This window comes from Trichechus manatus, unplaced genomic scaffold, assembly GCF_000243295.1.
Source record: "Trichechus manatus latirostris isolate Lorelei unplaced genomic scaffold, TriManLat1.0 scaffold00179, whole genome shotgun sequence".
NCBI classification, from domain to species: Eukaryota; Metazoa; Chordata; class Mammalia; order Sirenia; family Trichechidae; genus Trichechus; species Trichechus manatus.
Window position 1 is genome coordinate 1704333 of NW_004444115.1, and position 11980 is coordinate 1716312.

Sequence of the window (11980 nt, forward strand, 5' to 3'; positions counted from 1 at the left end):
ACTAATCTTTTCCTTGTATCCTGTTCTCTTCATTCTCCCTTGCTCCCGAAGGGGTGAGACCAGTGGAGTATCTTAGATGGCTGCTCAGAGGCTTTTAAGACCCCAGATGCTACTCACCAAGCTAGAATATAGAACATTGTCTTTATAAACTGTGTTATGCCAATTAAGCTAGATGTTCCCTGAGACCATGGTCCCCACAGCCCTCCACCCAGCAATTCAGTCCCTCAGGGAGTCTGGATGTGTCTATGGAGTTTCCATGACCTTTCCTTGTACAAGTTGTGCTGGCTTCCCCAGTACTGTGTACTTTCTTATCCTTCACCAAAGTTACCATTGTCTATTTAGTTCCCACCCCCATCCCTCGTAACCAACAAAGATTGTTTCTTTTTGTGTGAAAACTTTTACATGAGTTTTTACAGTAGAGGTCTCATACAATATTTGCCTTTAGTAATTGACTTATTTCACTCAGCATAATGTTCTCCAATTTCATCCATGTTATGAGATGCCTCCCATATTCATCATTGTTCTTTATCACTGCGTAATACTCCATTGTGTGTATGTACAATAGTTTATCCATTCATCTGTTGATGGGCATCTAGGTTATTTCCATCTTTTTAATATTGTGAGCAGTGCTGCAATGAACATGGGTGTGCATGTCTATTCAAGTGACAGCTCTTATTTCTCTAGGATATATTCCTAGGAATGAGATTGCTGGAACGTATACTATTTCTATTTCTAGCTTTCTAAGGAAGCGCCATATCATTTTCCAAAATGGTTGTATCATTTTGCATTCCCACCAGCAGTGCAAAGAGCTCCAATCACCCCGCAGCCTCTCCAACATTTGTTATTTCCAGTGTTTTTGATTCGTGCCAGTAATACTGGGGGGTGAGATGGTATCTCATTGCGGTTTTAATTTGCATTTCTCAAATGGCTAGTGATCGCGAGCATTTCCTCATGTGTCTGTTGGCTGCCTGAATGTCTTCTTTGGTGAAGTGTCTGTTCATTTCCTTTGTCCATTTTTTAATTGGATTACTTGTCTTTTTGTTGTAGAGGTGTTGGATCTTCTTGTAGATTTGAGAGATCAAACCTTTGTCTGACTTGTAATGTCCAAAAATTTTTTCCCAGTCTGTAGGTTTTCTTTCAGCTCTTTTGGTTAAGTCTTTTGATGAGCGTTTAAGTGTTTCATTTTTAGAAGATTCCAGTAATCTAGCTTACCTTCTGGGGTTTGTGTGGTGTTGGTTATGGTTTGTATCCTGTTAATGCCATGCATTAGGGCCTCTAGCATTGATCCTATTTTTTCTTCTGTGAACTTTATAGTTTTTGGTTTTATATTTAGGTCTTTGATCCAAATTGAATTAGTTTTTGTGTATGGTGTGAGGCATGGGTCCTGTTTCTTTTTTTTGCAGATGGATATCCAGTTTTGCCAGCACCATTTGTTAAAAAGACTATCTTTTCCCCATTTGATGGACTTTGGGCCCTTGTCAAAGATCAGGTGACCGTAGGTGGATGGAGTTACATCTGTGTTCTCAATTCTGTTCCACTGGTCGATGTATCTGTCGTTGTACCAGTACCAGGCTATTCTGACTACCATAGCTATATAATAGGTTCTGAAGTCAGGTAATGTGAGTCCTCCTACTTTATTCTTCTTCTTCAATAGAGCTTTACTTATCAGGGGCTTCTTCCCTTTCCATATAAAGTTAATGATTAGTTTGTCCATCTCTTCAAAGAATGTTGCTGGTATTTAAATTGGGATTGCATTGTATTTGTAAATTGCTTTAGGAAGAACTGTCATTTTGACAATGTTGAGTCTACCTATCTATGAGCGTGGTATGTTTTTCCATTTATGCAGATCCCTTTGGGTTTCCTGCAGTAGTGTTTTGTAGTTTTCTTTGTATAGATCTTTTACATCCCAGATTAGATTTATTCTTAAGTATTTTATTTTTTTTAGGGGCTATTATTGTAAATGGTATTGGTTTCCTGATTTCTTTTTCATCATTCTCTTTATTGGTGTATAGGAATCCAACTGATTTTTGTATGTTTATCTTGTATCCTGCTACTCTGCTGAATCTTTCTATTAGTTACAGTACTTTTCTATTTGGTTATGTCTGAGCAGGTGGGTTGTCGTTCTCTGTTGCCTGCTCATCCGTGGGCATGATACTTTTCACCTTCTTCTCCAACAGGCAAGGTCAGTCACTAAGATATGGCACAGCAGGGCAGGTCCAGCTGAAGGAGAGTTGCTGGGATGGGTTGTTTGTGGCATGTACAAGGGCCGACACTGCGGTCCGGGAATCAGTGCAGGGAAGGTTCCAGCAGGCCATGCCTGTGCTGCTTGCGAGTGTGATGTTCAGTGCATGGTGCAGGAAGGCAGGAAGGAGGGGAGAAATTTTGATGTGTGGAGCTAAAATGGGTATGGGAAAGATGAGAGAGGAACAGGAGCCAAAAACATATACACAAACAAAAAAGAGTGCTAAGGGAGCTTGCTATTGGAGTGGAAAGATGAGAGACTGAGATATGGAGAAAAACAAAAATGAAAAAGGGTAAAATAAAAAAAAATGAATAAATCGAGAAACTGGAAATGAAGAAAGACAAAAACAGAATAAGAGAAGAAAACAAAACAAAGAAACAAAAACAAGAAAAAAGAAATGCCCCTAGGGATGTCCCTGCGCGTCTGCGCAGAGTAAGGGAGTAGCTTCCAAGCCGTGCAGTACTGCCACCCTAAAAGGGGCTCCCAAGCTGAGAAAAGAAAAAGAAAACAAACAAACAAATCAGAGCAAACAAACAAAAGGCCCCGGGGGTCCTACCAGGGTGGCGGCACAAGCCAGGAAGCAGTTTCACAGTCAAGCGGTGTTTCACAGCCTTTCAGGAAGGAGCAAAGATGGCACATGGAGCCAGGTATCTGACAGAAAGGGGGCGGGAGGTGGTGAGAGATCAGGAAGAAATCTAAGGAAGTGGAAAAAAGGAACAGCAGCAGCCAACAAATGGCACTCAGGGAGGTGGGCAGGTGGAATCCAAGCAACACCAGGGTAAAGCTGGTGCTTCCCAGCTAAAAGACCGTGGCCACGGGAAGCAGAGGAGGCCGAGTGAGGGTGAAGAAGGGTGGGGTCAGGAAAGCATATATCGCTGGTTACAGGTTGTTCTGTCTCCTGCTGGAAGTTCCTTGAAGCTGCTTTCTCATACCCTCCGTTTGTTGATCTCCGATAGGAGTCCAAGATGGCGGATCCGTGCTGCAGTAGCTGATAGTGGACCTCTGCAGGTATCTCCCCTCGCTCTCTGTTCTCGGTCAGTTTCTTACTCCATTCGGTGCTTGGCTGAGTTCTTTATCTCTTCATTTGATGCTCAGGGTTTCAGGACTGATGTGTGACTCTGTCTGACTTAGTTTTTCGGATCTTTGCTGCAGAGGGACAGCATGGTGCTTCTGACTATAGTCCTGTTGCCTGGAAGTCCTGGTTATAGCATATTTTGACCAAAACCTATTTTTTTTACCAACCTGATGGCAGCAGAGTTTGACCAGGAGGAACCTCAGAGCACCTTTCTTTCCAGCCCATTAGCCTAAAATTAGGGTATGGGAAACATCAAACTGACTGACTGTCGTGTGACAAAAATGTGTCTCTTTTCATCTTCAACCCTCTGAGGTGGTGTTAGTACAGGTGAAGAAACTACCACCTCAGAGCAATAAGTGGGAAGGCATTACACAGCAGAACTGTTGTTGCTGTGTGCCGTCAAGTCGATTCCGACTCATAGTGACCCTATAGGACAGAGCAGAACTGCACCCTAAGGTTTCCTAGGCTGCAAATCTTTATGGGAGCAGATCACCAGGTCTTTTCTCCCATGAAGCTACTGGTGGGTTCAAACCCCAAACCTTTCAGGTAGCAGCTGAGCAGTTAACCATTGTGCCACCAGGGCTCCTTAGCATGACCTATAAAATCCCAAGTGAGAGTAAAAAATGACAAAGTGACATAAGGCAAAAAAGAAAAACAAACAACTAATTAGCTGGTTAAGTCTCTGCCTCTGAGGTTGCAGCATTAAGAGAGCCTTTGAAAATGGGAATTAAAAGGCTAAACAACCCACAACAAGGGAAGAGAGTGATTAGTAATCAAAAACCTCCCAATAAAGGGAAGTCCAGGACGATGGCCTCGCTGAGAAATTCTACCAAACATTTAAAAAGAATTGATATCAATCTTTTTCAAACTCTTTCAAAAAATACCAGAGGAGGGAACACTTCTTAACTCATTCTATAAAACCAGCATTACCCTGATACCAAAGCTAGACAGGGATGCCACAAGAAAACTACAAACCAATATCCTTTGAGAATATATAGACACAAAAATCCTCAACACAATACTGTAATAGCAAATCACATCCGGCAGCATATTAAAAGAAAATTATACATCATAACCAAGTGGGATTTATCCTAGAAATGGAAGGGCGGTTCAACATTTTAAGAAAATTAATCAGTGTAATAAACCACATAAATAGAATGAACATGATCATCTCAAGTGATGCAGAAAATACAACTAAGAAACACTCAACAAATTAGGAATAGAATGAAAATGTCTCAATATAATAAGGGGCATTTACGAAAAAACAAGACTAACATCATATTTAATGGTGAAAGACTGAAAGCTTTGCCTCTAAGATCAGGACTAAGACAAGGATGCCTGCTCTCACCACTGCTATTCGACACTGTACTGGAAGTTCTAGCCAGAGCAGTTAGGCAAGAAAAAGAAATAAAAGGTATCCAAATCGAAAAAGAAGTAACACTATCTCTACTCACAGATGACATAATTCTATGTATAGAAAACTTCCAAGAATCCAGAAGAAAGCTACTAGAACTAATAAATTCAGCAAAGTGGCAGGGTACAATATCCAACACAAAAAACAGTTGTGTTTCTATAAACTAGCAATGAATAATCTGAAAAGGAAATAAAGAAAACAATTCCATTTACAGGAGCATCTAAAAGAAGAAAATACCTAGGAATAAATTTAACAGGGAGGTGGAAGACTTATACACTATAAAACAATGCTAAAAGAAATTAAAGAAGACATACCCAAAGCAATCTACAGATTCAATTCAATCTTTATAAAAATCCCAACAGTTTTCTTTGTGGAAATGGAAAAGCCAATCCTCAAGGTCATATGGAACTGCAGGGGGCTCCAAATAGTCAAAACAATCTTGAAAAAGGATAAATTTGAAAGACTCACACTTCCAAATTTACAAATGCACTATAAAGCTATTTAGATCAATAGAACAGAATGAGAATCCAGAAATAAACTGATACATCTATGAGCAGCTGATTTTTGACAAGGATGCCAAGTCCATTCAATGGGGAAACAATAGTCTTATCAACAAATGGTGCTGGGACAACTGGATCTCCACATGCAAAAGAATTAAATTGGACCCCTAATTCACACTACATATGAAAATTAACTCAAAATGGATTAAGGATCTAAATATAAGAACTAAAACCATAAAACTCTTAGAAGAAAACATAGGAGTAATGCTTCAGGACCTAGTTTTTTACAACAGATTTTTAAATATGACACCAAAAGCATGAGCAACAAAAGACAAAATAGATAAACTTCATCAAATTTAAAAACTTTCGTGCATCAAAAAGAAAGTGAGGAAGCAACCTTACACAATGGGAGAAAACATATATCTCTAAATGGTTTAATATCCAGAATATATAAGGAATTTACACAACTCAACAGGAAAAACAAAACCCAATGAAAAAATGGACAAAGGACTTAAATAGACATTTCTCCAACGAAGATAGACAAATGGCCAATAAGCACATGAAAAGATGCCCAACATCATTAGTCATTAGGGAAAAGAAAATTAAAAACCACAATGAGGTATCACTTTATTCTTATTAGGATGGGTATCATCAGAAAAATGGAAAATGACCAGTTTTGGTGAGGATGTGGACAAACTGCTCATACAATGCTTGTGGGAATGAAAAGTGGTCCAGCACTGTAGAAAACAGTTTGGTGGTTCCTCAAAATATCAAACTACCATATGAGCCAGCAACTCTACTCCTAAATATATAGTTACTTCCAAAGCAGGAACTCAAATAGATATTTGTACACCAATGTTCACTGCAGCATTATTCACGATCACCAAAAGGTGGAAATAACCCAGATTGATCAGCAAATGAACAGATTAATAAAATGCGGTAAATACATACAATAGAACACTATTCATAAAGAGATGACATTTTAATACATGCTATCATATGGATGAACCTTGAAAACATTACGCTAAATGGATAACTGGCACAAACAGTTAACGCTCGGCCACTAACTGAAAGGTTGGAGGTTCAAGTTCACTCAGAGGTGACTGGAAAAGTCCTGGTGATCTACTTCTGAAAAATCAGCCACTGAAAACCCTACGGAGTACAGTTCTACTCTGAAACACGTGGGGTCATGTGAAGTGAAATAAGTCAGACTCAAAAGGACAAATGCTGTATGATTCCACTTATGTGAAATATTTAGAACAGGATATGCACAGAGACAAAAGTTTATCAGTAGTTAGCAGCATATGGGGGAAGAGGGAATGGGGAGTTACCGTTTAAGGGGTACTGGGTTTGTCTGGGGAGCCCTGGTGGCGCACTAGTTAAGAGCTTGGCTGCTAACCAAAAGAACAGCAGTTGGAATCCACCAGCAGCTCCTTAGAAACACTGTGGGGCAGCAGTTCTACTCTGTTCTATAGGGTCACTATAAGTCAGAACTGAACGGGTTTTCAGGTTTGCTCGGAAATGGGTAACTGCACAGCCTGGTGAATGGGATTCATGTTACTGAACTGTACACTTAAGACTAGTTGAAACAGCAAATTTGTTGTGATACATATTTTAACATAATGGGAAAAAAAATGTCTTCACAAGAGTTGCTAATAGGAATGCAGAAAGTTTACTGCTACTGTCGCTGCTTTAAAGATTGTTGAAAAACAGGCCAGAGTAGGGATGCCTCCCTTTCTGCACTAAACCAAATTTACTTCTTACATGTTAAGATGTGATATTAACATAAAATCGTAATAAAATATGACCTCCTGCTCATTTTGGGTTTCTAAATTACGAATAAAATCCGTCCCACTAAACGGAGGAAGTTCCCTGATAACGAAGCGTGCTTTACCTGCCACGACCCTCAAGCATTACGCACTGTGTTATTAGAGGTAGCAGGAGGCCGCCGCCCAGGAGGCAGTGTGGAGCTGGGCTTACTATACTCTTGTAGACCGGTTCAAAGCCTCCTACCCTCCCAAGCAGGCCGTGGGTGAGCCAGGCCAGGCTAGTGTCGATCAAGACCGCAAGGAGTTCAACTACTGCCGCCCGGTTTCACTAAGCCTGGCTGCCCGAAACGAAAACGAGCTACCCAAGGTTCAGCGCCGAGGTACGGGGCTGAGGAGTGGATCCAGCTGGCTCTATCCCGCCAAAGGCAACGTGCAAGTGCCCGCCCGGGCCCTCCCTGCTCCCCAGGCCGAGCCCTGGGCAAGCGCGGGGCACCGCGAGGCCTGAGGCGACCACGCGGGGCGGCGGCGGGAGGGAGTCGGGCAGCCCGGAGCCGCCGTCCCCCACCTTTGGGAAAGATCAACTGCGAGGCGTCCTCCTCCACGTCGCCAGCCCGCGGATCGCTGCCGCCCGCCGCCATCGCAGCACTGCAAGCCACTCAGGACGCCGCCGGAAGCGGAAGTGCGGAATCTCCCTCTGCGGTCATGGGGCGGGGTCTTGGGAAGGGGTGGGAGGTGACTGGATGTGGCGTGGCGTGGCCGGAGGCACACCACTGGAGACTACGGGCAAACGGGCGCTGCGGGGAATTACAACGATGGGCTCAAACTGAGGATCGCTGTGAGACAGAACAGACTCCGCGGCACCTAATAACAAGCAACCAGTGGTCCTGTGGGGGGTGCTCCACGGTGCTGGGGCCGTGAGACTCCTGGAGCCGGGCTCGCGCCGCGGAGGGGCGACCTGGTACCTCTGGCCTACGTCTGGAGAAACCACGCTCCCTTCCCCTTATCCAGTATCCCCTCGCTGCGCGTCCTTGGACAGGTAGGTCACTGTGTGAGCCTCAGCTTCATTACCTGTGCAGCGTGGATAAGGACACTACCCCCCAGGGCGGAGGAAAGGATGCGATGAGATACAGGAACGCGCTACCGGAAGGAGAACTGGGTAGGAGACTCCGAAGGCTTACGGTGGAATTTTTTAAAATGTTTTAAGCACTTTAAAAATTTGATTCATTTGTAGTGGATTATCTAATACTTCTTAGCACGTGGACAGTAATACTGAGAGAGCTTTAACACACCTGTTGGAACATCTGGATGATAAATAGAAAGTTAAACAAACAAAAAGATGTTATCTTCAAGTCCAGAGAAAACAAAAGGGTTGTGCAATAAAGGAAATGATCATAGTGCAATGCTTGACTCAGCAGTGAACAGTATTTAGTTAGTCATAACGTCAACTCTGATGTGTCTGTATTCTTTTACTTACAATAAAATTTGTTAGAAGATTGATTTGCTCTGTATCTGTATTTCCAGAAGAAATATATTGGATAAAGTAAGAGGTTATGTAGTATTGGTGTAGTCCCTGGGTGCCATAAATGGTTTGCAGTGGGCTGCTAACCTAAAAGTTGGTGGTTGGAAGCCACCCAGCTGCACCGTGGAACAAAGTCCTGGCAAACTGCTTCCATAAAGATTACAGCCAAGAAAACCCTATGGAGCAGTTCTACTCTGTAACATATGGGGTCACCAGGAGTTAGAATCAACTGGACAGCAATGGGTTTGGGTTTTGTGTGTGTATGTTTTAATTTGGTTACAGTATTGGCAGAGTTTTTTTTAGTATTTTCAAAGTGCTTTCCTGCACAGTTCATTAGAACCCCACAACAGATAACCTGATGAGAAGTGCATGGTCACACAGCAGCTGGGTGGCAGAAAAGGGTTTGAAATGCAGTTTCAGGTTCCAGTTCATTCTTACATCTGTCCATCCAGCAGGCCTTATGGAGCACCTGCTACTTGCCAGACCTTACTGTGTGCTGACCCAAGATCCATCTGGATACCTAACACTTGGAATCTTCTGCACACACACAGCAGACGGGAAGTCAACATGTGAAGAGAGAAGAACGAATAATAAATGATATGTATAGTGATGTTTCACAGATTGGTTTGTCCATGACACTTTCATTCAAGAAATCTTTATAAACACGTGAAAGGCCTTGGTGTTTTCAGTCACGGATCTTCCCCCCAAGATGCTCACAAAAAGTAGCTGATGTAAGACTTAGGCATTATTATCCATAATAAAAGAGAAAGTGGCAACTGGTATGAGGGAAAATAAAAGAAAGTGCTGTGGGAGGATATGGAGAAAAAGAAGCCACTTCTAGTTGAAGTGACAAGGTCACAGGAGGATTTGGGGAGGAACAGCATTGGTATTGTTTGAGAGATGGAGAAAAGTAACATGAATGAAATTGTCAAGTACGAAAGAGGAATATTCACTGTTTAAGGGAAATTCACATTTCAACTTTCTTAAATGTCATATTCATTGCATTATTTTTGGGAAGTGAAGGAGAATATGGTAATTACACAGACCTTTTATAAACATGGGTGGTGCAAACTGCACTTGGCTACTAACTGAAAGGATGGCAGTTCGAGTCCATGCAGCAGCACCATGGAAGAAAGGCCTGGCAATTGACTTCTGAAAGATCACAGCCATTGAAAATCCTGTGGACTGCAGTTTTACTTTCAAACACGAGTCGCAGTCAAAGGTAATGGGTTATTTGTGGTATACAAACTTGAAACAATGTTTGCTATAATAGTTTTTTCAATAATGTTGCTATATCATTTTTTCAATCAAAACAATAATAAAAATAAATAATTTTAAAAGAAAAAAACAAATTAATAGCAGCCTTTTTTAGGGCTTCTCAAAGAACACTTGTTGGCTGAATCCGTCACGTTTTCTGTCTGGATCCAGATGTTCTATCCCTAAAACAGAATGATGATTTTTCCCAGTTCTCCATATACTCAGTTTTTGAACGGAATTTCCCAATTTAAGATAGTCTTTCATAAATAAAAAAAAAAAATTGGCACCTGCTACTGGAAGTCTGCTGGTAAGTGCTACAAAGGAGGCCAATGGAATAAACAAGTGATTGTCTCCTGTTGTACCATTCACATGTAACCCTGTCCCTTTTGCTATTAATACAGTCCCTAGGGGTACAAAGGAGCCCTGGTGGCGCAGTGATTAAGAGCTATGGCTGTTAACCAAAAGGCCAGCAGTTCAAATCCATCACCTGCTCCTTGGAAAACCTATGGAGCTTTTCCAATCTGTCCAGTAGGGTCACTGAGTCGGAATCAACTCAATGGCAATGGGTTTGGTTTTTAGGGCTACAGAGGGATGAAGTATATGGGAGTTTGTGTGATTCTGCAAATAATCCCTTGGCTTCCAGGTACGAAAACCTCCAGAAAGTTTGGCCTGTATCAGTGTGACCTCCTGAGAGGGTATTCACTCCATTATGCTGGTGCCCACACTGTTGTTTACCTCTCAAGCCAGGTACTTTAGTGTCCACCTCTTTCAGGAAGCCTTCCCTGCCCTTCCACAGGCTGGCCTGAAGGGCTTATTACACCAGATTACGCCACCTCCTCTCTAGTGCCTTTGTTCTCAGCTGTCATCCAGTTGGCTCTGACTCATGGCAACCCCATACACAATAGAAGGAAACATTGCCTGGTCCTGTGCTATCTTCATGATCATCACTATGCTAGAGTCCATTGTTGCAGCCACTGTGTATTTTGAGAGCCTTCCAACCCTGGGGGCTCATCTTTCAGCACTGTATCAGAAAGTATTCTGTTGTGATCCACAGAGGTTTTATTTGCTAATTTTTGGAAGTAGATCACCAGGTCTTTCTTCATAGTCTGTCTTAGTCTGGAAGCTCCTCCGAAACTTGTCCACCGTGGATGACCATGCTGGTATTTGAAATTCCAGTGGTATAGCTTCCAGCATCATTGCAAGCCACCGTAGAATGACAAACTGACAGATGAGTGGTGGTTCTAGTGCCTAGAGAAGCTTAAGGTTCTGGAGGGTCTGACCCTTACCCAGTTGTTCCTATCTGCACCAAGCAGTAGATGACAGTCTGGATAACCACAGCCCTGCAGCCCTTCAGCTATTGTACCACTGTGCACCAGTTGCTGGAGCCTGGGCAAAGCATTTCCAATTTCTACTTTGGAAATTGAAATCCTGTCACAAAGCAGGAAATGTGGCTCGGAGTAGTAACTAGTTGTCTGGCTCATAAATGACAGGGCTAAGATTTGAGCTCAGACATATCAGACTCCAAGCCTGTGCTGGTTCCAGTTGTCAAACCCTGGATTACTTATTCGGTTGGGAGCCAGGGTTGATGGAAGAAGAGTGGGCACACTTGGAGCAGGGCTGACTCTGACTAGCTGCAGAGCTTTATTGAGTGAGAGGCTGAACTTGTCTTCTCTCCTGCTTCTTTTCCCCATCAACAGATAGAGCTGCAGTTTTGAGATTGGAGAGTCACTTGTTTTTCAATTTGCCTAGGCATACAGGACCTGTACACATAGAAACAGAGCAAGTGAGGAGCAGGAGAAACCCTTGGTCCTCTTCTGACAGCCTCATTTTACAGTGAGGAAAACTGAGACTGAGAAGGGCCAGGACTTGCAGCAAGTTGCCCTGTTCATTATGCTCTTCAGAACTATGGTTCTTTGTACAGTATTGATTCAGAAAGTCAACTTCCTTCAGCCAGCCTATTGAATAGTGTTTACAACACAAGATACTCAAGCAAACGTCACAGACCCTAGAATGATCTGGAAGCATCTTTAGAGCATCTCCCCTACCCTGAATCCTTCCCTGCAAAAATTAGCACCACCGAATGCAAAATGATACAACCATTTTGGAAAATATGGCGCTTCCTCAGAAAGCTAGAAATAAACATACCATTCGATCCAGCAATCCCACTCCTAGGAATATATCCTAGAGAAATAAGAGTCGTCACT

General features: G+C 42.6%; 1 protein-coding gene across 1 annotated transcript in view; it reads right to left on the minus strand.

The window, feature by feature from the left end:
• POLR2D (RNA polymerase II subunit D) overlaps nt 1-7686 on the minus strand; it is a 19106-nt gene extending 11420 nt beyond the window's left edge. The window contains exon 1 of the mRNA XM_004387038.2: nt 7566-7686. Within this exon, the coding sequence (XP_004387095.1) occupies nt 7566-7638 (73 nt within the window). The 5' untranslated portion in view covers nt 7639-7686. The remainder of the gene's footprint in view (nt 1-7565) is intronic.
• Between the last annotated feature and the right edge of the window lie 4294 nt (nt 7687-11980).